At 43.4% G+C, this 26,996-nt stretch overlaps 1 protein-coding gene across 1 annotated transcript; it reads right to left on the bottom strand.

Annotated features, from left to right (window-relative positions):
* Positions 1–3,790: 3,790 nt before the first annotated feature.
* LOC130123854 (uncharacterized) lies at positions 3,791–8,857 on the bottom strand. Its single transcript, XM_056293161.1, has 16 exons — positions 8,615–8,857; positions 8,074–8,134; positions 7,884–7,967; positions 7,272–7,485; positions 6,889–7,061; positions 6,623–6,724; positions 6,382–6,470; positions 6,042–6,220; positions 5,853–5,946; positions 5,331–5,678; positions 4,985–5,102; positions 4,689–4,780; positions 4,445–4,559; positions 4,135–4,239; positions 3,900–4,026; positions 3,791–3,797 (listed from the first exon to the last, which is right to left on the bottom strand). The coding sequence occupies exons 1-16, from the start codon at positions 8,855–8,857 to the stop codon at positions 3,791–3,793; spliced, it is 2,151 nt and encodes a 716-aa protein (XP_056149136.1).
* Positions 8,858–26,996: the final 18,139 nt, after the last annotated feature.

Below are 26,996 nucleotides of genomic sequence, written 5' to 3'. Positions count from 1 at the left end.
GACGAGACTTCCACTGAGAACACCACTGAGTTGTAATGCAGCAAATGGTTATTATCGATAGATTAGTGACAATGTGTTTCCAGGGAAGGAGACTCTGAGGCCATATCTCTGGAAGGCAGCCTGTTAGACACATAAGCCCAGACTCAAGATAAGCAGAATCGCTGGCTCCATTGAATATGTTATTTGTAGTATTTCATGCAAGATTACATACACTGTACTCCAATAACACCATGTGAGAGGCAAATTAACATTGAAGTCTATGGGGGGGGGGGTATAACGTCAAAACACTATTTCTCTGAAATACAGCACACTCCAGAACTAAGTCTAACATATATGTTTAGATATATGTTAGATCTTTCCAAAAATGTGTTTGGTTGTGTTCTACAACAAAACATTCCAACCCTGTGACTTGACAGTTCAACTTGCCATGGAACTTGTGGTCTTATAGACTATGCATGGTTTTTGGCTAGGGTTGGGAAATTGAGCTTCCTTTATGCTAGAGCCAAACCAAAGATATTTTCAGAAAGGCCTTTGCTTCCAGAAGAAAGCTTGCAAATATGAAAGATTGGAGTTGACCCTAGGCTCAGATATTGACCTTTGAACACTGACCAGAGGTCACATTTGAAAACGCATAGCTCTGTAATTAAAATAGCCATCAAAATAAAGTAAACTCTTTTGGACAGCTCCGGACATGTACTTTCAGAGGGGTGGAAGTGGGGAACTGCAAAAATAATTTTAGCTACTTAAAATGGCCTAAAATCAAATTCTGGGCTTTGCAAGTGATGTAAACTCACACAGCGCAATTATGTTGTATATATTGGTAGAAAGAACATATCTTGAGATTCCCACCTAAAATAGATTTATAACTTAGAAGATAATGCTATGTTTGATTAATAAACTACATCACCCATAAGAATTTCAATACAAACATGCAACATGGCGCCCATATTTGTAGTTCAGTGAGATGCTGAGCAGGGTTATGGTATATTAGGGTTACAATCTGAATGAATTATCATTTCACTCTATACGTTTCTAAGATCAGAAGGTGCATTACTGTCCACAGAATGTGGGACAGGCGCTGTTTCAACATTAGAAGCCCTCTGAGTGACGTTAAAAGCATAAAACATGCAGAACTATGTGAACAATTCTGGCCAATTGGCTTTCCTCCACGTGGGGTGCCAGAACGCCGCGAACAATCTCAGCCAATCAGTAGTGTTGACCTTCCAAGCCTCGTGCGTGTTGCTAAGCAACATCGTTCTGCGTAATGCGGGATTGTCTATTGATTCATATCTTCTCCGTAGGCCCACTCAACATTCTTTGTCACCTACGTCATTTCATGTTTTTAAGTAGCCTACACAGGAATGGAAACGCTCATTCACGCTGTCAAAGGCAAGGTCTTCATAATAATATCTAAGTACACATTATGCACTGAACAGCGTATTATAATTATAATATCTTCATTTCGTTAACTACATTTCCAAATGACTGGGAGGTGTAACTTATGCATCCTCCAGCTAGCTTATATCACAGCCTTAACTTTAATCAATGTTATCCCCTAATAAATCGTAAAAACTGTTCCACTGCTAAAATCATATTTATATGTATATGGGATATATAGCCTATATCCCATCCCTTGGTCCTTTCTGTGTGGAGTTTGCAGGTTTTCCCCGTGCTTGTGTGGGTTTCCGCCGGGTTCTCCGGTTTTCTCCTGCCATTAAAGACATGCATGCTAGGGTGCAATTCAGCATGCAACACATCACAGAATTTCTCCAAGAGGATTAATAAAGGGTTCTTCTTCTATTTTCAAACTTAATGTTGCCAATTACATATATCACATATATCAGTGACAAGGAAATGATAACAATTGGTAGGACCTGAGTAAGAAACAAGTAAGGTAAGCATGGTAAGCTCTACACCCTTTAAATAGATTTTCTCTGTTTATAACCACAGGGCACAATATTGTAGGAAAAAAATCAAATAAAAAAGTGATCACAGTATTTTCAATATCTTTATTTCACAATTAACAGGCACATACAGGTGTTACCAGCTCACTCTGCGTGGTGTTATGGTCATTGAGCAGTCTGGAGACCGATGTACTGCATCCAACATTTATTGAGCCCATCTGCGTAGAGTAATCACAGAGCAAAAAGATTTGATCGCAGGGCTCTTTCCCAGCTTAGCATTATTGGCCAGCTAGCTTCAGCTTCAACAACATAAATCATCGTCGTCACTCTCATTGCTTAAACTATTCGTAAAAAAATGACATTTTCACTACACAATCATACCTATAATACACATGACAATTTAGAGATATTTAAATCAAACATTATGGACATTCAAACATTCTAGCTTCTCATAAAAAGGATGTACATAGAGCTCCTGGGATTACTAACCTCTGCCCACAACAGCTAGACCTGGGAAAGAGACAGAGACCTAAGAGTTCACGACCCCGCCAATGTCCCAGCTCATAGCCCATCAGTAATCAGGATATTAAATGTGGCCAATCAATAATCAGGATATTAAAATAAAGTAAATAAATCAATAAAATGAAAAACTAAACAAGACAGGCGATCACAGAAACAGAAAAACAAATAAACAATAGCAAATTAGACATAAAAATCTAGTGAAACATACAAACAAAATGAATCCTGTTACACAGGCAAACAACCATGCATACCCCAGGAGGATACCTAATAATAATATTAATAACTCAAGATTTCTATAGCGCCTTTCAAAAAACCGAAGGTCAGGTAAGGGGTCGGGAAGGGCAGTGGGGGGCAGCAGCAAAAAAGGGGAAAATTAACCTAACTAAACTAAACTAACTAATGGGGAAAAGCCTTGGTAAAAAGGTGTGTTTTGAGGGCTGTTTTAAAAGTGTCCAGGGTTGGGGCGCCATGGATGTAAGGAGGGAGAGAGTTCCAGAGGGTAGGGGCCGCCACACTGAAGGCTCTGTCACCAAAAGTCTGCAGCTTAGTATGGGTGTGGAGAACAGACCCAGGTCAGAGGACCGTAGGTTCTGGGATGGAGTGTACTGGTGGAGGAGCTCAGACAAGTATTGGGGGGCGAGGGCATGGAGGGATTTGTAGGTGAGGAGGAGGAGTTTGTAGGAGATACGGCTCTTGACTGGGAGCCAGTGGAGATGGATGAGGGTGGGGGATGATGTGCTGCCAGGGCTACCTAGGTTGCCTCCTCTTCAGCCTCCTCCTCACTCTCTTCCGAACTGCTAGGTTCACTTTCCTCTTCATCATCCAAGCCTCCAAGGAGAGATGCATGTGGCCCCAAAGCAGCCTGGTAGTGGTGTAGGACCAACCGCAAACTACCTTCCACTTCCGAAAGTCTTCGAATAAGAAGACATCGTAGTCCTTCACTTCCCTCTGCTGACATTCAAAACAAGACAATACACAAACCAATAGTAAGGATTCTGATAGTATGTAACATCTAATCAAATGCCTGCTGATTTTGTGTTGCAAAATTTTTTTGGTGGGATGGCAGTAACATGAATGGAAAACAAAGTTGTTGTTTTTTTTAACATACCCTCACTTATAATTTTGGTCCTGAGAGCCGAGGCCAGGTTTCGCAACGAAGTGCAGTGTTGGGCCATCTCCAAAACCAGGATGCTCCTCTCCTCTTGCAGGCGTGTGGTCAGCATCTGCTGGTCATGCACTCGTCTCTTGGTGCTGATGTTCACTGATGATCCTGTAAGTTATACAAAAGATCCCCTATTGACTTGCTAAATGTCACTTTATGATGCATGATCAGGGCATAGTTCCGTAACTTATATTCTATATAATTATACCCTGGGTCTCAAAACACACACATTTGAGCATCTCAAAAGGCACGTACCACTGCTGTACACCTCCCATGGCCATATGTGTGACACAGTGTGTCCAGCCAGCGACCTCTCGACCACTGCCACATTGATCTGCATCTCTGACACCAGCCTGTTGTATTCGGCAATCTGTTCGAAGAGACGCCGCTTGTCTTTCGCCAAATTTTTGCGCAGGCGGTGACGAAGCTTGTTGCTGTCTAACAAGACAAAAGTAGCACAAAAACAACTGACAATGTAGTGAATGGGTAAGTGATCATGTACATGTTTACATATGATACAAATAAATACTTAAAATTTTACCATACCATTTTGACGGTAGAGGCTCTGTTTTCTGTGGTGAAGGCTCAGATGAAGCCCCTCAATGGACTGTTGTTGCAGGGATCGTTGATCACTGGCGGCATCTGTTGTCTCTACAGAATTGGGAAATAGTAAAGGAATACCAGATATAGATATTTAATCTAACAAAATCATTTAATCGCACACCTACTTCACAGTTTGTATATGTGTTGCACTACTTTTTCAGCATTCAATAACAGCTACTTCTGAAAGTACAGATATAAATGCAAAAAAAGGACAAAAAGAGATGGGAGAGATATGATTTCCTGTCATCCTTACCCCCAGCCCATTCCTGAACATCCATAACCCACTGCAGTGCCATCTCCTCTGAGCAATGGACCTCTTCTCTGAGCTCTAGAAGTCTTGCTGTCTCCTCCACAGCTCTTTGACAAGTCTGAAAGACAGAAATATTTTCAGCATCAATTTCAAGTCAGGTACAGTCACCCAAATCTGCTTCACGCATGTGGGTTTAACCAGATACACAAACACATAATGATACAACAAACATGAATACAGGACATACCTTCACATATCTTGTGGAGAGGGCCTTGTGGAGATTGTCTCCCTTGTGCCTGTTCCATTCCATTGCATGGACAGTCAGCATGTCCACACGGGCTGTTGGAAGTAGAGGATGTCATTATGGACCGCAAATTATAGAACAATGTGAGAAGATGACACACTTCAGGATAGATACAATGCCACTTTTTAAAAAGAAAATTAGAAAACGAAGTGAGAGTGAGTACAGTAAGGTACAGTTGAAGAGAGTAGAGTTGAGATGAGTAGGGATTGGGTGCTGGAAAAGTGCTGAAAGTGACCAACCTGCTTTAGACATATATTTTGTTGTCAGAGCACAACGGGAGAGGTAGCTGTTCACCTGCTCAACCTCTTCACCAGCCGTTGTGCCCGCTCCCTCCTGATTCCTGCCACTCCATTTAAGCTGTTAAAGGAGACAATGAATGTAGTCAGGAAGCTGGATTGATCAAAAGTACCAGTGGCCCTGCCTTTGATCACGAAACACCCGGAGAACCCTGCCCCTGCCACTGACAATGGACTGAACACTGATATTAGCAGCAGTGCATGAAAATTGACATGGAATCTTGAGCTGAATCTCAATATTGTTTCTTTATAAAACAATACATAATAAATTGAAAAAATGAAAATATACCTCACACTTTGTGGCATGAGCCCTGGCATGCATGATGCTGAGGAATGGCCTCATCTGCAAGAGCCCCTGGAGTGGTGGAAGGGCAGCCACTACCTTTTGGAGGTATGGCCAGTACTTGCAGGTGACATCCATGGCAAAGAATTTGACATTTGCTGTGGCCTGAATTTCTCTCTGGAGATACAGAGGGTAGGCAAACATTTCACCCCGGTACATATTTAGGCCTTTCAAGAGGTAGCCATGGCGACACACGGCTACCTCAACGCCCTCCTCATCGAGTTTACTGGCCCTCCGTGAGGTTTCCCTGGCTGCTGCCCACTGCGAAGCACCGCATGTTGCTTTGCCTTGCGTCTGTGAGAACAGTGCATTAACAGAAACATTTGAAACACAGGTACTACAGCATCATTAACATTCCTTTCACTTAATACCCATTGGTATCGGGAGTAGCTGAATAGCCCACTAGTATGTGGTGAGTACATACAGTAACAACATGATTAATGTATACTTGGCTGGTGTAAGACTTACGCTTTTCACTGCAGTCCTAATGGTGTCAACAAAAGCTGACACCTTACTGTCCTTGGCAAGAAACAGCCCTTCAAAAAATGCAGTGTTTTCGAAGCTAATGAAAAAAAAACAACAACCATAACATCAGTAAACCATTCCCGTTGTCCTAAAGACCAAATTCAACAAAAAGACCACAACCAAAAGACACACCCGCTGGATCGTTTAAAGCGGTAAAGCTTCCGGTTTCCATCAGCTGCTACAGCCACCATTTCTGGGGTACAGGCGGGGCAGGTGAACGGGGTCGCACAGCAGAGCTGGTCCTCCTCAAACGAGCAATAGCTGAACTCCAGGAAGCTCCGCTGAAGTGCATCCCCATTGATTTGCCCTGACTGAAGTGTACATAATTATGAACATATGGGTATTGTCTATTTAACAATATAATAATAATTATGAAGACATTTGTTCTATTACACTTAACTCTTCCAGCACGCCGAGTGCGATGTTCCAGCAACTTTGCAAAAGCTTGCCTGGAAAAGCCAGGTGAAATGACCTTCAGGTCTTGGAATGAGTGGAAGAGGTCAATAGTGTACAGGGTCTGGGAATGTGAAGAGGCTGGCCAGTAACCACTCTTGATTAGATCTTTAAGATCCGGGGTCCAGTGTTGCAGGCAGATATTGCACACATGAACAGGCATGTGCAAGTCGAACCGTCCTGGTGATATATTTAAACAATTTAGACAATGACATGTCATTATGCTAACAGATATGAAGTATAAAAGGACAACTCTTTACCGTTTATGGTGATAAGGATGACTTCTCTGCCTGGAGACATAGTGACGTCAGCAACTTCACATGAGCATAGCTGTGGTGCGCGCACTGTGGGTAAAATGGAAGCTGACAGAAAATAAAATAGAAACATGTTATTTGCATAACAGACAGAATAGAAACATGTATATTTTAATGTCATACACTCTCACAGAAATAACTACCAATCAAAAATTTGAGAACATAAAATAATGCCTTAATAGTGAGTGAGTAAAAACACATAGAATATGTACCTTGCTTGTGTGAGATGTAGTGTCCAGTTTCCCCTTTAGTATAGCATGTGGATGGTGGGATGGCCTTGAGGAAGCCATCCACCACGCTGTCTCTGTTGTGGAGTGGCCATCTTTTATGGTGCAACACATCACAGGCCTCACACAACCACTCCTCGGGAAGGCAGTCTCTGCACCTATGCAAAGAAAAACAGATAATTATTTCATAAGCAAATAAGACATGCCATATATTTTCAACTTTGCATTTGGTTGGAATAATTGGAGTAAGATTGAGCCATGTCCTTTTGTTAGGACATATCCTTCCGTATTTATTCAGCCTATGATAACAGTGTGTAAACTAAACTATTTACAAAAACTGAAGAGAGCTGCAGACATCTGACTCCAACCTTATAACAGCAGCCTGATGGCAGATAGAGCACAACTCCTGGCCAACAGCCTCAGTTGCCAGTAGATATTGCAGGTGGTCTGGCCGAGCTTCCTTCCACTGTTCTTGGGCTGTCAGCTGACGCAAGGACCAAGACGAGGAGCTTTGCAGAGGCACAGCAGGCACATCAGTATGGAATGACCCAGAAGTCATTGACAGCCTCTCCATGTTTCGGTCTATGAAGGAAATGCAAAAGCATGTTGAATATGTTAAAGGTGCAATAGAGAACTTGTAATCTCTACTTCCATTTGAGTGCTCAAAAGCCATAAAGGGTCGTTGAAAATCTAACAGTACCATGCCTGTATATGAATAATCACGTCTGATCAGTTGCAAATTACTAAACATCTAAACTAAGGATTACTTGGATCAACAGGGTGAATGACAAAAATTTTATCTGTAGATGCAGTATTACAGACCAAGTGAAACATGTCTATGGTGCAATGAATGAATGGTGGCAGGGTGCTTTAATGAGATATAACCCCAAATAGTATAGCGTCCTATACCATGGCCAATTGATACCCTGTGTGGCATCTTTAAGATTTCAGGATGATGCGATCTATGTGTACAATCTTACCAAATTCTTCTTGAGCAAACACTCTTGGCTGGGAATTCCCTGCAGTAGTCGTGGCCTGGGAGTCCTCCGTACCAGGGCATGTGACTGTAAAACAAGACATGCAAGAATAGAAAGAGATTAGGAGAACCCTAACATGTTTTGAAGGTTAAGGCAAAATAGCAACAATCTATTCACATGTTCATTACACTACAAATGACGACGCTCAACAACAGCTTGACAACACTGTTAGTCCCATCCTTGGCGTTGATTGGCTAATCATTAGAACCCGCAGGATTTCCCACACATAGTAAATACTTTGCAGGCCGCCCAAGTATATTCATGGCTGCCAACGTATTGAAAAGTATCAAATCTAGCAATAGCAGAGTCTGATCATACCCCACCCCTGCTACCACCACAAGTATATTTCAATCATGAGGGAAACGCTGATCCTGTGATCACTTTGTAGTCAGAGAAACAGTGACATGAATGATTAGTTACATAGTAAATCAATGAGACTTAATGAATTTCAAATTTGTTTAGGAGTTACCAGCAGTTGAGGCTCGACGCCGTCCTCCACATCTCCCTCTTGGCTTGCCTCGTCCTGCATGGTTCCTTTTTATCGGCTGAGGGACCTTTCTTTGCGCATTCTGTGTGTGACAATTCTTGTAAGACTGACATTTAAAAATAATGATGAAGGCACTGTTTTGAAACTGAAAATGTAAATCCACACAAATTGCTATTAAAACACTAACCCTGGCTTCAGTTGGGACAGCATCGTGCTTCACATGGAGTGCTATGACCCTCCCCTCCTGGTAGGCCTCGTCCAGTAAGTGCTCGTCCACGTCTTCAGCATAATCAATTTCATGCCTCAGAGCAAGTGCAATGCGCCTCCCCTCCTGATAGGCCTGGTCCAACATGTCTCCAGTCAAGACAGCTTCATTGTTGAAAGCATGTCCAATGCGCATTCCATAAGTGTGGTCGCGGATGTGGTCCATGTTGGAAGCCATGGATGAAATAGACAAGAGCGTGAGAGATGGATAGCAAGAGTGTGAGAGACTGACAGACAGACAAGAGAGTGAGAGACTGACAGAAAACGAGAGTGAGAGGCTGACAAATAGGCAGGAGTATGAAAGAGAAGGATGGATGGGTGGGCGGAAGGATGGACAGACAGAATGACAGACAGAGGTTGGCTCTTAAAAGAGCCTTTGGGTTTAATAATATTGAGTGATCCAAGGGTGGGCAAAAACAATGACTGGAGCTGCAATGACAAGGAAAAGAGGGCTGAATACTATATTGCCACATACAGTAATACTCATCCAATGTTGTCTTTTTTTGGAGGTTAGAGAAACCCTCATCTTCTCCGACCGGTTGAGCTACAGTATAGCGGTGATCCGAGTTGGCTAATGCAGCTATGAGCTAGCAACTCGTGGCGAAACATGGGCTCATGTCATGCTATTGCTATGTACAAGCTATAAGGACTGTTAGTCAACTAGGTTAGCAAGTCAGTTACACGAAATTGTTGTGTTAGCCAGAAAAAGTCATTTGTGAGGCTCTCCATTCTCCAAAAAATAGCAACCCCCTTCCCCACTTTGCAACGCATTAGCTCTGCGGACTATGCTAGCTAGCAAACATGCTTGCTAGCATGCTAGCTAGCTGACATTATTAGCGATCTAATTCCACTCTCATTAACTATTTGGACCAAACGTTTAGGCCATACTTTGACAAACAAATGAGTAACATGGCAGAAACGTGTGTATTGTAGCCAAAACGCTCTCAAACAGAACTGCACATGCTACTATATGCGTAAGATAAAGCCTGATGGACACGTCTTCAACTTACCAGAGAAAAAGTCGACGTCGCAATGAGCCTAGCGCCGTTGTGCGCGTGGGACATTGTGGTTGGCGCGCGAAGGTGTAGTTCCAATAACAACGTGTCCTTCCTCCGTTGTTCCCTTGGTCGCTCGATCCCTTCCTAGAGATACTGCTTATTATTATTATTATTATTATTATTATTATTATTAAAGTGCACGTTTTGTGTTGCCGTTCTAGAATGCAGTAGATGCGCGCACACAAGTCTATACGGTACCTTTTAACTACTATGTAAAATGTGGGCTACCAGCAATTCAACCTGTGTTGCCACATACATGGCTGCTATGTTAAGTTCGCCGAGGCAAATTAAATAAATAAACAGTTTACGACATTAAGTAAGAATTCACATTATATCAATAATACACAGACCGGCCGCTCGTCCCCACTATTCGCGAAATAACGTCATTCACGTACTGACGGCTACCATTAACCACCGTTTCTCCATAACGTTACTCGGTTGGACCAAATAAACGTAAGTTTTGCTCTATTTTATTTTATTTCCTCCAAATAAAACATGTGGTTGTTTCCACCGGAAAACTATAGCCGGACAACGTAAACCGGGAACCAGGAAGTCGACGCCCGTTATATTGATACGTTCTTTTCGTGTATAGTCACGAAATGTATTTGATTAGATTCGTATGTATTTAACGAAAACTGGTGAGACTCGGTTGTTATGGCATATGGCCGGAACTCTTGTCGAATAACTCCCCTGGCTCACGTTTCCACAGGAAGGAGATAGTCGTAACACCAGCTTCCTTCAAACTCGTGTCGGCTGCTCTCTCCACAGAATAGGTTCGAATCCCGCAAGAGATGTGAAAATAAAAGCGATGATATCCCTTGCAGTAAGTGCGGAAGTGTGTGAAAACAATTTTAAAAAGATAAATGAATAGAGACGAAATGGATATATTGTATGTTTTTTCCTTCTTTTTCCTCCTTTTCTCTTCCCCCCCCCCCCAGCAGTCCCTTTTCCCCCATCTTGTCCGTCGGGATTTTCTTGAGGGACGAGGAAAGGAAGACCAGAAGGAACGGGTTGGTTTCGTGTCATAGAAGCTGAAGCCCCGGCGGGATCCACGGTGAATGTATTTCCAACGAAAATTACGAACTATTCCGGTGAAGCTGCAGTGCTGGTGGAGGCTCAGAGGTGGGGTCGTAGTCAAAAAAGCTCCGCTGCCGTGTATTGAAGTAGCGGTGTTACTGAATGGAGTATCAAAAATAGGGTAATCCAGGAGCACATAATCCATATGAACGGCCCACTGATCCACATTATTGCCGGTGTTGTACCAAACGCATGCTTCCAAGTAGAACGACAGTCGCTGGGGGAGGCGAGGACACCAGTAGCCAGGTATAAAACAATTGGTAGCCCAAAACACACAGGATTGTCCGATAAAAAAACAAAATGAAAACGTTTCTGAAATTGTAAGTAGAATGAGCCACTGTTCATTTGGCTAAAGGAACAGTAGAGTCAACGACAGAGCAAAAAATTTGCGGCGGCTAGTTTCGCCAGCCTTCACCCGACCGCAAGTAGAGCCGAGTGACGTGTTGCAGGATGTTGTGCAGTTCTATGTTGACTGCATCATCTTGACCCGTTTGCCCGGTAGGCAAACTGCAGGGGGTCCGGCAGGTGTGTTCTTCAGGTGCGCCAACACCAGTTGTTGGAAAGACTACATGACCACAGACGTCAGAGCGACAGGCTTGTAGTCATTCAGTCCTGTGATGGAGGGTTTATTGGGGACCTGGATAATGGTGGAACATTTGAAGTAGGAGGGGACTTCGCACAGTTCAAGGGATCTGTTGAATATCTGCGTGAAGATTGGAGCTGCAGTTGGACAGCACAGGTTTTAAGACAGGATAGGGAGACACCGTCTGGACCCGGTGCTTTCCTGGTCTTCTGTCACTGGAAAAGCCGACTCTCATCCTCTACACATATCTGGAGTGCAGTCTGAGTATCCAGGGGGAGGATAGGGGGGGTTGCCAGAGGTGTGATGGGAACTGGTTGTCGTTGGGCTGGAGTGGGTGAGGGCTGTGAAGTTGTCCCTCTCAAACCTGCAGTAGAAGACATACTACACGTCTGTGTCATAGTCAGTGATGGTCCCTAGCGTCCCGAGCACTCGCTGACCCTCAGCTCTCAAGCAGTGGTGTAACAGAGCCGCCTCCCGAGCCGCGCTCACTTCACTCAGCCCCGAGGGTATGAGGTACGTTTCGAAGGACTGGAACCAGCGAGTCCAGTGTATTGGAGGCCAGACAATGCCAGAAAGGGGGCAGGGGGTGGAAGATAAATATCAGCCATCTTCGTCGCCAATATTGTGTGTGAAGGATCACATCTTTTTTTTTCTTACTTTATTGATACTTCAAATACATTCAAACAGAGCAAAATAGACACACGAGACACCACAAAAACAATAGATTGAAGATAAAAAACAATAAAGACACAAAAGAGAAAGTAAATTATAAAAAATAAATAACAGAAAAAAATAAGTAAATAAAGGTGAGATCATATTTTATGTAAACAGATTCAGAGATTTGCAAATGTTGATAGTTTTTAAAGCATTTGTGTTTTTGGAAGTAGAGATTGTCCTTATATATTGTTCAACCTCTTTTTTAAGTGCAGAGTTGAGGCTTTCTGTTGGAGAATTTACATTTATGTATATGAAACTTGGCTAAAAATAAAAGCATATTTATAAAAAAGAATGCATCACCATCTTTGTGATTAAAATTATGAAAACCAAAAATAACATTCTTATAGTAAAGGTGAAAATCAGAAAAGACAAAGTCAGCGATAAACTTGTGGAAGTCTCTCCAGAATTTATAAGTGAACTGACATGACCATAATAAGTGGACACATGTTTCAGGATGCATTTGGCAAAAAGAACATTCAACATCTATATAATTTTTAAACTTTGATAAATATTGTTTTGCAGGGTAGAATTTGTGTAGCAATTTAAATGAAATCTCTGACTTTGTTTGTTAAAAAAAATCTTTGTGGTAACAACCAAATTTTCTTCCATTCAACATCATTCACAAAGTTGTTCCAAAAAAATGTTGCTGGTGGGACGGAAACTAGGCTATCCTGAAACATGGCTCTTATTCTGGAGTTCAGAAGTTTACATGATGAGAAGCAGACAGTACCAAGAGGAGACTGTGACACATCAGGAGGGTTGAATGATATGAGAGGAGAGCTGCCAGAGGACCTGAATAACATGCACAAACCAGAAGGGATAGCATCAAATACCACCGAAAATTCTCTAGGCGTTACTGGTACATTATATCTCATTAGAAATTCAGAGTAATTATATAGGAGCCCATCTTTTTTGAACAATTGACCAACTAAAACAAGACCATTGTTAAACCACCTGTCCAAAAACAATGTTTTGTTCTTATAAACAATATTACAGTTGTTCCAGATGAAACAATTCTGTGGAGAGAAATTGTGTTTGTATATCAATGCCCAGGCTAAAAGGACCTGTTGATGGAAGTGAGAAAGTTTCAGAGGTATTTTTGGAATGCTATAATTACATAGCAGCAGGAAATTAAGGCCACCTAAGTTTGAGAACACATGATGTGAAATGAAATTCCAGATAGATGTGGGATTTTTCAAATATTTTTTTATCCAGTTTATCTTGAAGGTATGGTTGAGTGCACCAAAATCAATAAAATTCAAACCACCTTCGTCATATGCGCTTAAAGTAACAGATTTTCGTAAATAGTGGGTTTTGTTTTTCCATAAAAAATTGTTTAACATTTTATCAATTGATTTGCAGATTGTGTTATCGACATGTAAGGACTGAGCAGCATAGGTTAGACGAGAGATTCCTTCTGCCTTCGAAAGCAGAACTCTACCCCTTAGAGACAAGTCTCTCTGCAGCCAGTGATTAAAGATTTTTTGGGACTTTTCTATAATAGGGCTGAAGTTTACAGAGCTTCTGGATTGCCTATCTTTAGTGATTTGAATACCGAGGTATGTTACAGAGTCTTTCACAGGAATCCCATGAATTGAGGTCGCCAAACAGTCTTTAACAGGCAAAAGTTCACACTTGTTAAGATTAAGGAAAAGTCCAGAGACTTTCGAGAAGGACTGGATACTGTTGATAGCGACAGAAACTTGCGAGGCATCTCTGAGAAAGAGAGCCGTGTCATCTGCCAGTTGACTTATAAATATTTCTCTGTCAGCTACGACCATACCCTTTAATGAACTGAGTTTAATATGTAAATTAAGGAGCTGTACAGAAAGAAGAAACAGATACACTGAAAGGGGGCACCCCTGCCTCACTCCACGTTTCAAAGAAAATCTTGGGGAAGTACCACTAACAAGTTTTATGGAACTATTACTATTGAAATATAAAGTATGAACTGCATTGCAAAAGGATTGACCAAAACCAAATTTCTTCAAAGCAGTAATAATAAAATCATGTTCTAAGGAGTCAAAGGCCTTATAAAAATCCAAAAGAAGAATAAAACTCTCATCCTGCACAAATTCTGGGTAGTCTACTATATCTAAGATTAGTCTTATGTTATTTGAAATATGACGATTCTGCATAAACCCGGACTGACACTCATCAATAACAGTATCTAAAACAGGTTTTACTCTATTTGCAAGAATCAGCACTAGTATCTTGTAATCGTTGTTCAATAAGGAAATTGGTCGCCAATTATCTAATAATAAGGGGTCCTTTCTAGGTTTGGGAATCAGGGTGATTAGGCCTTGAGATAAAGTGGGAGGGAGCGCACCCCTATCAATACTTTCCTTAAAGATTTCCACAAGAAATGGGGCTAAGCTGTCAGAGAACTGCTTATAAAGTTCGGCAGTAAGGCCATCTGTACCAGGAGACTTATTAACTTTTAGACACTTTATAGCATCTGCGACCTCATTCAGAGAAATTGACCTATCACAGAGTTCACTGTCAGCCTCACTCAGCTGAGTAATATTATCTATGGAGTTAAAAAAATCAGAAGCAGCTTGAGGGCAATAACTGGAAGAGTATAGTTTACTATAAAAATCAGCACAATACTTTGCTATGGTATTCTTATCGTTAGAAATTGTCCCATTAATATTTAGTTGTAGAATAGAGTTAATGCTGGATTGGTGTTTCTCGAGTCTGAAAAAATATGCAGAGTTTTGCTCTCCTTCTTCAAGCCACTTTTTGCGAGACCTAACAAATGCTCCTTCAGCTTTGCACTTATAAATCTCATCCAACCTATGCTGCAAGTCAATTAGTGCTGCCTTATCATAGTCGTTTGAGAGCCTCTTTTGGTTTGGATGTTAAAGATGTAATCTTATGTATTGTTTCATTCTCGTCAGCCCTTCTTTTCTTTGCCAAACAAATGCTATATTTACGAAAAAAATTGCCAAGTTCATATTTCAGGAGCTCCCAGTTGTTACAAAACATATTTTCAGCCCGAGCTTTGCTCCAGTGAAGCCTTATTAAACTATGAACTTCAGTAACTACTTCCTTATGCTCAAGGATAGTATTGTTAAGCTTCCAATATGACGCTTTAGCATCAGAAGACGATGACAAAGAGATATTTAAGTGAATTGTTTTGTGATCTGAAAGCGGCGTAGGAAAAATGTCAGTTTTAACTTCTTTCAAGTCTTTTGAAATAAGCCAATAATCAATCCGTGAGTGACTGGTTTGTGTCTTATTGCACCATGTGTATGCTCTTTGAGCTGGATGAGAATCCCTCCATGAATCTAATAAATCAAATCTTTGTGCAAACAACTTTACATGTGAGTTAGAGAAGTCTAAACCCCTAGAAGGCCACCTATCCATGCAATTATCAAATGCAACATTAAAGTCTCCACCAAAGATTATAAAAGAACCTGGATATTTGGACAGCCAGTGCAGTAAACGCTCTTCCAACCTGTCAAAATAAAGATTATTCTCTGTTTGACTGTTAAATCCATAAACATTGACTAAAATATAGATAGAGTGTGCAACCTCAAGTATCAGAATAATATAATGACCGTCTTTATCACAGCCAGAGATTAAGATTTTTCCATTAAATCTGTTTTTCAGTATACAAACACCAGCAGAATGCTCTGTACCATGGGACAACCACAAATCATTTCCCCACTGCAACCTCCAGAAACACTTGTCTTGCTCAATTGAGTGGGACTCTTGTATAAAGCAAAAATCTGTGCCAAACTGCATACAATATAAAAATATGGCTTTACGTTTCACATTACTTCTTAAACCTCTCACATTTAAAGAGATAATAGACAACGAAATAAGGATAGAGCAAAGAAAGAAAAAAAGAAAAAAGGACAAATAGGTGATGAAAGCTTAGACCAAATAAGTGAAGAAGTGGTTAAATTGAGAACTTGTGGTCACTTAAGAGAGTACTGTTGAAGGTGAGAACTGCAAACCCTGGATGAAGGACCAGTGAACTTGAGCCATAACAAAACGTATTTATAATAAAATACAGCCAAAGTAACCTGTAGCTCACCTCATGTGAGTGTGTGAGTTTTGAAGGCAAAAAGTGAAATCTCTCACTCGTTTTAAATAGTCCAACAAAAATAGCTGCTGTTCAACTCACGCAATACTCAATGTATGCATGAGTGCTTAAAATAAAGTGCATATTCAAATTATAAATAACTGAGAAATATATGGCAGCTTAAACCTGGTTAGCTTTTGAGTGCAATTACACCTAATATCAAGTAACAAGAAGAAAGAGCAGTCAATGTAAGAGATGAATAGAAGGCAGTTGAACCGTGGATTACTTCAGTTTGTACCTTGTGCTGCCTCAGAAAACGTCACTGAGGTGGAAATATTTCTTTCCCATTCACGAACGCGCGTCCCCCGACGAAACACGCTAACTTATTTCCCCTGCGTGCTTTCTCCACGGCGGGCCAGAGGCGGTTTCTCCGGTCGCGCTCATCAGCTGACAGATCCTCTGCCCGCTTTAAGTTGTTGTCCTTCAGGAAGGCTGACTTCTTCGCGGCCCGCCAGACAGCATCACGGTGGACCCTGGATGTGAACTGCATGATGACGCCTCTGGGTTGGTTGTTGCTGGGTTTCTTAGGACCGAGGCGGTGCACCGTATCCACCACGTCTGGTAGTTTATCCTTCGCCTCCGGTAAAACAGACTGGCACACCTGGATAACCTCTTGCCGCAAGTCCTGCTTCTCCTTCTCGGCCAAGCCGGATAGTTTTAAATGCCAACGGCGTGAATAGCGCCCCCTCCAGGCGAGAGATCCGCTTCTCCAGTGTTTCAGCGTATGCCTTGTATTTTTCAAGCTGTGATTCAACGTTGACAACTCTGTCCTTCATATCATTTCTGTCAGCACATACAGCATCAAATGACTCTTTCACGGCTGTGATTTGTTTAGTGTTCTCTTGAACTGCCATTTTCACCTCGGAGATCACTGGGGTGTTGCCACTGACCATTGTTTCCAGCGTATCCGACCTCGAGTTAATCCGGCTAGTAAGAGACGTGAGCTGGGAGAGAACAGTAGTTGTCTCCGCGTCCCCAACTTTTCTTAGCTTACCGGCAGGAGAGCAACATGGTATGAGAGGAAGCGAAGGAAAGTCTTCTTCCATCAGAGCAAATTGTGGTGGTTCGGGTACCGCTTTGAGACAGTCATGCATGGAGTGGAGAAAAGTATGTTTACCGTCAGCAGGCTTATCAGGTGTCCAAGTTGACTTCTTGGGTTGGCTAACGTTAGCAGGCTTGCTAGCAGGGTTGATGTTAGCTGTAGACTTCCTAGGTTCGTTCTTTCTTTTCTCAAGTTTGCTCATTTTGGTTTGTTGGTGTCAGCAAAAGTTGCGGGCGAGTAGTAATTGTCCAATAGGCACAAATAAAGTCCTTGTTCACCGTATTTAGTTAAAAAAAACAATTAGGTTTGCAGAGCTCACGAAAACGTCACCGCTCAGAGCGCCATCTTGGCCATCCCCGTTTAATATTGTGAAGGATCACATCATGACTCAGTATCAGTGTCAACTCAACGTTCGTTTTACTCTCCATTTCAAAAACCCCTTACAGCAGACTCAACCAGTCAATTCAAGAACAACCATAAAGGCATCACATATCGACTGCAGCACAATAGAACAGTGATAACCCAAATGCAGCACTGATGACCCAGTGTGCAGACATAACAGTCAGTTCATCCAGGTTGCCAGTTGCAGCTTCAAATGCACTCCAATCGGTGCAGTAAAAACAGTCTTGCAGTTCCTGCTTTGCTTCGCTGGTCCATTTTTTATTCATTTTGTTTACTGTTTAAACCCAGGTTTTAGTTCCTGCATATAAATTGGAATAAGACGAACCAAGCAGTGATCAGAGTGCCCCAAAGCTGCCCGGGCACAGAGCAATACGCATTTAGTAACAGTGATCCATGTAGTGATATAACGCCATGTATATCCACTGGAACTACACTAGGTGTTATGTACTACCCGGACTGTTATTATGGTTACACCACTACCATGTATGGTTGTTACGTCTGCCTACTGAGCCACGATTAAACCTGAGTTCTATAACCCGGTGTGGTCATTGATCCTCGACCAATACTACCCCAAGTATTACTTCATGGTGGCAGCGGTAAAGTACTCTCTATGAAGAATGAAGATAGACTGATAAAATTGTCCGTGGATAATTTCTGTCATCATTCAAGCAAGAGTGCGCCGGAGCTGAGCTAGCCGCAAAGCTAACTAGCTAGCTAGTAACAGGAGACGTCATGGCATCGCATCTACCGACGATGAATTGGTCCGACCCGGACCTGGGTGAGGCAATTTCACTGTATAAACAGAAAATGACTCTGTATTTAGAAGATGAAGAAATACATGGCGCAGCTAAACAAGCTAGGAAAATATGTCTTGGAATCGGAGATAAAGGATTAAAAAGACTGAATGCCAGTGGTCTTACTGATGATGAAAAGAAAAAGCCTGCCAAACTATGGGACTTCTTTGAAAAACAGCTAAAGTTGAACGTAAATTTCAGAATCCATAGACTGCAACTGATGCAACACAGACAGAAACCAGATGAGAATATTGATGATTTTGTGACCAGAGCCAGAACACTAGCACAGAAATGTCAGTTTTCAGACAAAGAGCTTAACGAGCGTATGATTGAGCTTATTATTGCGAGCACTCCCCATGATGCCCTGAGGAATGATCTATACAGCAAACCAAAAGGATATTCCTTAGCAGAGGTTCTGGCCGAGGGACGAAAATATGAAGCCCTGACAGCAGGCAATGAACAGTTAGTCAAACTTAGCCTGTCACACAATGAGAGAATCCACGCTGTGGACAGGGACCGCATATGTCATAACTGTGGGAGAAGCCACAAACCACATCGATGTCCTGCATATGATGATGAATGCAAGGCGTGTGGTGCAAAAGGTCACTGGGAGCGGTGCTGCAGGAAGGCCAAACGAGAGTGCCAGGAACACTCCAGCCAGAGCAGGAGCGGGGGAAGTAAGTCCCACACACCACAAGACAAACAGCAGAAGCACAAAACCTATATAGACAAAAAGCAACAGAGCAGGACTCGCATACATGCTGTAGAGAGTAGCAGTGAAACAGACAGTGAGAACACAGTCCTGAAGGTGACACCACCTTACCTACCTGGTCGTGGATACACACTACGTCTGAAGATAGACACAGGTGCGTCAGGCAACACACTTCCATTGCGTACCTTCAAGCAGATGTACGGTGAAAATGCATGCACCCAGAAACGACTGAAAAAAAACCAACAGGAGGCTATCTTCATACAGTGGTCACGCCATCCCCTGCCTAGGCACCATTGACATTCCATGCCAGTACAAAGAATCCAAATGGATCAATGCAAAGTTCTATGTTGTAGACGTACCAGGGCCAGCCATAGTTGGGCTGCCAACATGTGAACTGTTAAACCTAGTGACTGTCAGTGTAGATGCAGTGACCGAGAAAGGACATGCAAACCAGAAAAAAGCCAACACAAGACAGACAAAACCCAAAATGACCATATCTAACAGTGCAGACCTAAAGAGAGCATACCCAGACCAGTTTGACAAAATTGGCAACTTCAGTGGAAAGGCCAAGCTCTTCCTGCAAAAGGATACTGAACCATTCATAGACCCACCACGTAAGTGCAGCATTCACATCAAAGACAAACTGAAAGATGAACTGAATAACCTAGTCGAACAAGATGTGTTAAGAAAAGTAGAATAGCACAGAGACTGGTGCTCGAGTCTGGCATACAGCACAAAGAAAGACGGTTCCCTTCGCATATGCTTAGACCCTCAAAAGCTTAATGCCAGCCTTAGGAGATGCCCACACAAGATTCCTACTGTGGAGGAACTGAACCCGAAGTTTGCAAATGCAAAAATATTCAGCAAACTTGACGCAAAAGCTGGATATTGGTCAATACACCTAGAGGAAGAGTCACAACTGCTAACCACATTCCGAACTCCATTTGTTAGATACTGCTGGAAACGTTTGCCATTTGGTCTCAGTGTCTCTCAAGATCTCTTCCAGGCAAAGATGGACCAAATCCTGGAGGGGCTCGACGGTGTCGTCAGCATAGCCGATGATATCGTAGTCTACGGAGCAAGCGAAGAGGAGCATGACAGGAACCTGACCAACCTGATGGAGAGAGCAGCTAAGCAAGGGAACGTGTTCAACAGTGACAAGTGCACAATCAAACAGACAAGCATCTCATTCTTTGGCAACCTGTACACAGACAAAGGTGTCAAACCTGACCTAGCCAAAATCAGGGACATCCAGAAAATGCCGACACCCCAGAACAAAGATGAACTGAGCAGATTCTTGGGGATGCTGACCTACCTGTCACCCTACATCCCAAAGTTCGCAGACAAAGCACACACACTGAGGGTGCTGCTGAAAAGTGACATGCCTTGGACATGGGACACTGACCACCAAAAGAGCTTTGAGGACCTGAAATCAGTTCTCAACGAACGTGACTGCCTGAAGTACTATGATCCAAGCACACCTCTGACACTTGAGGTCGATGCATCACAGAAAGGACTGGGCGTGGCATTAGTGCAGAACAAAAGACCCATAGCTTTTGGCTCAAAGACACTGGACGACTGCCAATCCAGGTACAGCAACATAGAGCGAGAAATGCTGGCCATAGTCTATGGAATGCAGCGATACCATACCTACCTGTATGGGAAGTCATTCATTGTAGTTACAGACCACAAACCCCTCGTTAACATATGCACAAAGCCACTGCATGCCGCCCCGCCACGGCTTCAGCGAATGCTGATAAAAACACAAGGATACAACTACGAGGTCACGTATCGACCAGGAAACCAGATGGTCCTGGCAGACACACTCAGCCGACTACCCAACCCTGAGAACAACAGCAACATCGAGCTGGACGAGCGCATTGACGGAATAGAGGCAGAAGTCGAGGATCCAGAGATGCTCACTGTTGCAATGATAAACTTCTCTCCCGAGAAACAGGACGCACTCCGCACGGAAACCACCAGCGACCCCAGACTCAATGCACTGAAAGAGCTGATCCACCAGGGATGGCCAGACAACATCAAAGCTCTACCAAGACAACTACGTGAGTACTGGTCATTCAGAGATGAGCTCGCAGTTGAAGCAGGAGTAATATTCAAAGGCAGGCAGGTGCTCATCCCAGACTCCATGACTGATTCTATACTCGAACAGCTGCAACGATGACATCGAAAGAGTCTGCAGGTCATGTAGCGTATGCATGGAACATCAGGATGCAACTCCAAAGCAACCTCTCAACCCACACAACACACCGTCAAAACTATGGCAATCCCTAGCTTCTGATCTATTCGAGATCGATGGACATCAGTATTTACTGATTGTGGACAGATATTCTAAGTTCCCTCTAGTGGATGAAATGCCCATGCCTGTGTCCAGCCGGGCATTTGCACAAAAAATGGAAATGTACATGTCTCTTTTTGGAAGGCCTGACGAGATACTTACAGATAATGGACCCCAGTACACAGGGCACGCGTTCCAGAAATTCACGGCTGACTGGGGAATCAGGCACGTGACAAGCTCACCCCACTATCCAAAAAGCAATGGATTCATTGAGAGGCATGTGCGACACATCAAATCCATTGTGAAGAAAACCATGAGACAAGGAGGTAACATACAAGTGGCCTTACTACAGGTCAGAGCAACACCCATCGACAGTAAACTACCATCACCAGCAGAACTGATCTTCGGAAGGCCGGTCACCACCCTGCTGCCGAGTCGAGGGGACCCAGGCAAGGAGGAAAACCGACTCCACCTGGAGCAGGGAACAGCAAACATGAAGGAACATCATGACCGCAGCAGCGGCAGAGAACTACCTCCACTCGGTCCCGGACAGCACGTATCTGTCCTAAACAAGGAAAAAGGGACTTGGTATCCAGCCACCGTCGTACAAAAGTGCGATGAGCCAAGGAGCTACATTGTGCAAACATCAAATGGGAACAAACTCAGACATGGCAGGAGCCACCTGCGGGAAATTCACCACCCCCATGCGCTGAGGAGCGCAAGAACCCGCTTCACAGAACCTCAACGGGACACTCATGCAGCTGGAACTTCTTCCAGCCAAACCTGTGAAACACACAAGACAGTACGCACATGATATGGAAGAGCTGTTTCCAAACCAGCTCACTACAAGGACTATGAGTAGAGACAATCACACACAAAAGGAGGGCTCTGAATATGTTTATTGTTTTTTGAGATGGACAATTCTGTGTGTGTTGTCTAAAAAAAAAAAAAAGAGAGAAGACAACCTCTGTGTAATGAAAAATTTTAAAACTAAACAGGGGGGATGTAGTGATATAACGCCATGTATATCCACTGGAACTACACTAGGTGTTATGTACTACCCGGACTGTTATTATGGTTACACCACTACCATGTATGGTTATTACGTCTGCCTACTGAGCCACGATTAAACCTGAGTTCTATAACCCGGTGTGGTCATTGATCCTCGACCAATAGTACCCCAAGTATTACTTCAGTGAACGCCACTGTGAACTTCCCGTGACCACTCCCAGTCAAGTCCCTGCAGTTGTTCCTCGGTATGGTGAACTTTTACCACCGTTTTATCCCCAAAGCTGCTCGAGTCCCTGAAAGGCAAGACCACCAAACATATAGTGGCCCGATCCGCAGAGAGGGACAAGTCGTTTGTGGATGGTAAGACTGCTCTGGCTCACGCAACAATGATGCATCTGTCACCCAAGGCGCCGATCGCTACCACGGACGCTTCGGACCATGCAGTCAATGTGGTACATGAACAGTGAGCGAAGGGTTACGCGTTTAATTCATGTGTTCTCACATATAAGTCATGCTTTTAATTTTGACATTTGTCATCCATGGTTTTATTTTGATATTTCCGGTTAAACCGGAAGTGGTAGTGAATATTGACAAGAGAAAGTTGCAATGGCGCGGCAAGTGAAAACGTAGACCCGGTGGAAACGGAAGAGCTAGTGATAAACAAGTAAAGATAAAGTAGTAAAACTAAGTGAATATAGTGCTAAGGACAAACGGGGAGAGCAGGAATTGAAGAGTTAAGCGCCAGTCGAGAGGGCAACAAGCTCTTACGTTGATCTACAGGTGAGAAGGAGGAGGATTGTGGAAACAATAAAAGGCATTATTAGACTATCAGTCCAGGCTTTCATCTCTTATTCGACTGGGACGCTACAGTAAGAGCTTGGCCAACCGACGCCATGTTGCACAACGTGGTCTCAAGATTGCAAGGTGCGTAGTACCCGCCACGGACAGCAGGTGGCAGAAGTTGGTCTGGAAACTGAACCGATATCTATGCGAAACTGGAAAAACCATCCCTCAACAGAGGAGGAGGTCTGCGACACCACCTGTCTCCCACTTACAATGCCGTCCTTTCATCTCTACCCAGGAGACTCAAGAAGCCTAGCCTCCAAGAACAACAGTCGGTCACTAACGGCTCCAACCACTCTCATGACCACTGAATAATGAAGTCGAAACTAACACCCCCAACGACCGTCGCTGCTAAACAAATGCAAATCAATAGCTCCAATGGCGACTGGCGCGGCTTGACATCGGAGCACAGGAGAGCCCCGCATATCAATAGCTCCGATAACGACGGGCGCGGCCAAACATCGGTACACAAAAGAGCCACTCATATCTATGGCTCTGTTAGCGACGGGCGTTGGTAAACATCGGATCACAAGGAGCCACGCATATCAATAGCTCTGACAACGACTCCTAGAGGCTAAATACTGAGTCTCGTCACCAGCCTGTCAGACTAGCTTGGTCTAGTCAGAAAGGCACGAACTGAGGAAGCCTCTTGGATGAGAGGCGAAATGTCTTCACGGATATATACCAAGTCCAGTTGCACTTGATTCAACTCCTTTGGATAACCACGACCTGGATGAATGAGAACATTCACAGACATGAACCGATAAAGGAAAAAAACAAGGCTGCACTCAAAAATGGTGGACATTAATGAACAGATCGACAGACTAATAAAGGAAACTCAGGATCATAAAGACGTGCTTCACAATGCAACTGAAATTACAAGGCAGGATATTAAAGAGACAATTGAATGCAAGGGGAAAATGTTGGCTGATCTACAGTGTAAAGTCCAGAGCACTACAGATGAAGTTCGCCGCTCTGAACGTACCAAAATAAGAAGAAAAAAATGCTTGCTCATCAAATGGAAGAAGCAGCCAAGGAAAAAGAAAAAAAAAGACTTACCCGCTTCTATGAAAAGTGGAAAAACCAAGAGAAAAACTCAAGTCAGACATAAATGAAAATGACCTGGCATCGCTTGCAGAAATTAGATAAAGGAAAAAAACGACATTTTGAAATCCAAAGGAATTGAATCGAGTGCAACTGGACTTGGTATATTTTGAAACTCATTAAAATATGAAGTCTCGGAGCACCAACAGCTGATTTAAGGCGAAAACCCGCTGCATGTGAAGCAGTAACTCGTGACATTGTTCAAGTCATATATGAAAGACTAACAGGCATCAACTGAGATCTTGAAGCAGAAAATAAAAAAAAATTAAAAAAAAGTCGTCTACGTGAGATGCTGGATCGTGACTATGCGGTCTCCATTTACGGTTCCACTGCTGCACGTTCAAATAACACCCATCATCATTCCTCGCATCCAAACGGGCTGATGCAGCGGCCGAGCTGGCATCAAAAAGAGACAGAATACAAGATTCTGCAAGAGGACAATAAACCAAGGGGACATATACAAGCTCTAGAACAGCAGCACAAGAGCTGGGAATGCAAAGGTCTGAGCTGCAGCGCTTGCAGGCCGAAAAGGACGTGAAGGCAGCTAGAGCGGAAGCCTATAACAGAGAAATGAGTGACTACCAGTCAGTCAGGACTTAGCAGGTGAGCCCAAATAATGCATCTCAGCCCCCTGCACCACACCCGTCTAGCACAGCCATGTTATCTGCGCCCCCTGGTGTCGCTCAACTAGCACAGGCCGTTCAGCACAGTATAACAATGAACAAACTTCTGACAAGGAAGCTTACCAAGATGCCTGGGGAAAACAAAACTCAATCAGCGATATGGCCAGGCATTTAGGATTAAAAGAACATTTAGAGACGCTATCAAGCTGGCCAAAAATACAGTCCAAAGACGCAGAAGGACTAAGGAAATCTGCAGACTTCACCAATGCTTGTCTGCTAGCTATGCCTTGTGTAAAGGGACTGGGGATACTCAACGATTGCGAAGAGATTCAAAGACTCATTCAGAAACTCCCTGACTGGGCAGCTAAAAGATGGAACCGCCAGGTTACCAAAGCCCTGACGGAAGGAACAGAGTTTCCCAGTTTCAAGGAGTTTGCTGCATTTCTGTTGTTGGAAGCAGAAGTCGCCTGCAACCCAGTCACCTCCATCTTATGCTCTTCGTTCTTCAGAGTTATGCAGTGACGAAAGAACTCTAAAGGATAACAAAGAGAAACAAGGCAAGTGTCTTCAGTATAAAACCAGATGTACACTATGACCAACAAATACCTACCAGAGCAAATGTGGGATCTCCATGCATGTTGTGCAAACACACACACCTCAACTCCACAAGTGTCCAAGTCTAATGAAAAAGTCAGCAGAGGATAGAAGGACATATGTTAAGGACAATAAGCTGTTATGGCTGCTTGAAACAAGGTCATATGGCAAACGATTGTTGACGCTGACTCACATGTGACACCTGCACGAGAAGGCACCCAACCTGCCTTCAGGACGACAACTACGCCAAATATACAACAAAAGGAGAAAAGCATGCCAATACGGAAAATGCAACACAAACTAACAGACAACAGCTGCTTTGTCACTTAATGTTGCTAGAGAAGGACACTCTGCTAGTACTTCAATAGTTCCAGTCTGGGTGTCATCTGCTACAAACCCTCAAAGAAAAGCTGGTCTGTGCTTTATTAGACACTCAGTGACACCGCTTTTATTGATCAAGAGGTGGGTTGTGAACTGCAAATGGATGCTAGTCCAGTCAAACTAACGACCATGATGGCAGAATGCCGTTGTAAATGGTGAAAGGGTGTCTGGTCTCCAGGTGAGGGGTTACAGCTCTGCAACACACATCCAACTCCCTGCAGCGTACATAAAGGACTGAAAACAGAACACACACCAACCGGTGAAGCAGCCAAGCTCTGCAGTCACCCATCACCAATCGTAGACGAAGTCCCGCCGCTCCTCAGTTGTGAAGGAGGTCTCTTGATAGGTTACAACTCGCCCGTAGATAGGTGATACTAGGCAAAGATAATGAGCCTTGTGCTGTGCAAACAGAGTTAGAGGGGAGCTACTCGGCAGTTTAGTACATTCCCTTGAAACCTACGATTTGCCATCATGTTGCTGTAAAAGAAATCCCCCCCCCCCCCGTAACTCCCATGGATGCGATTCGTGCATTAGAGAGACTGGAAGGAAGTCAGTGGAAATGACAAATCGGCGTCTCAAGATGATCTCATCTTTCTCGACAAACTTAAAGGCACAAAGAAAAACAAGGACATTATGTGATGCCATTACCCTCTAAAGCAAAGGCCGCATGCCTGATGAGACACCTCACAGAGCACAGGCTCAGCCACCTTCCGAGAAAACGCTCCAAAAATCAAAAATGAAAGGGAGACTGTTAAGTACATGAATGGCATCACCGAAAGACGTGACGCAGAGGAAGTTCAGGACTTTCTGGTGAGAAATGGTATGCACACCACATCACGGTATTCATCATCCAAAGAAGCCAGAAAAGTTGCGCGTTGTCTTTGACTGCTCAGCCAAGCATAAAGGAACCAGCACCTTCTGTCTGGACCAGACATGATAACATTTCACAGGTGTTCTAGTACGCTTTCGGCAGCA

Source organism: Lampris incognitus, chromosome 14 (assembly GCF_029633865.1).
Source record: "Lampris incognitus isolate fLamInc1 chromosome 14, fLamInc1.hap2, whole genome shotgun sequence".
NCBI lineage: Eukaryota > Metazoa > Chordata > Actinopteri > Lampriformes > Lampridae > Lampris > Lampris incognitus.
This window is presented reverse-complemented; position numbering and strand designations above follow the sequence as displayed.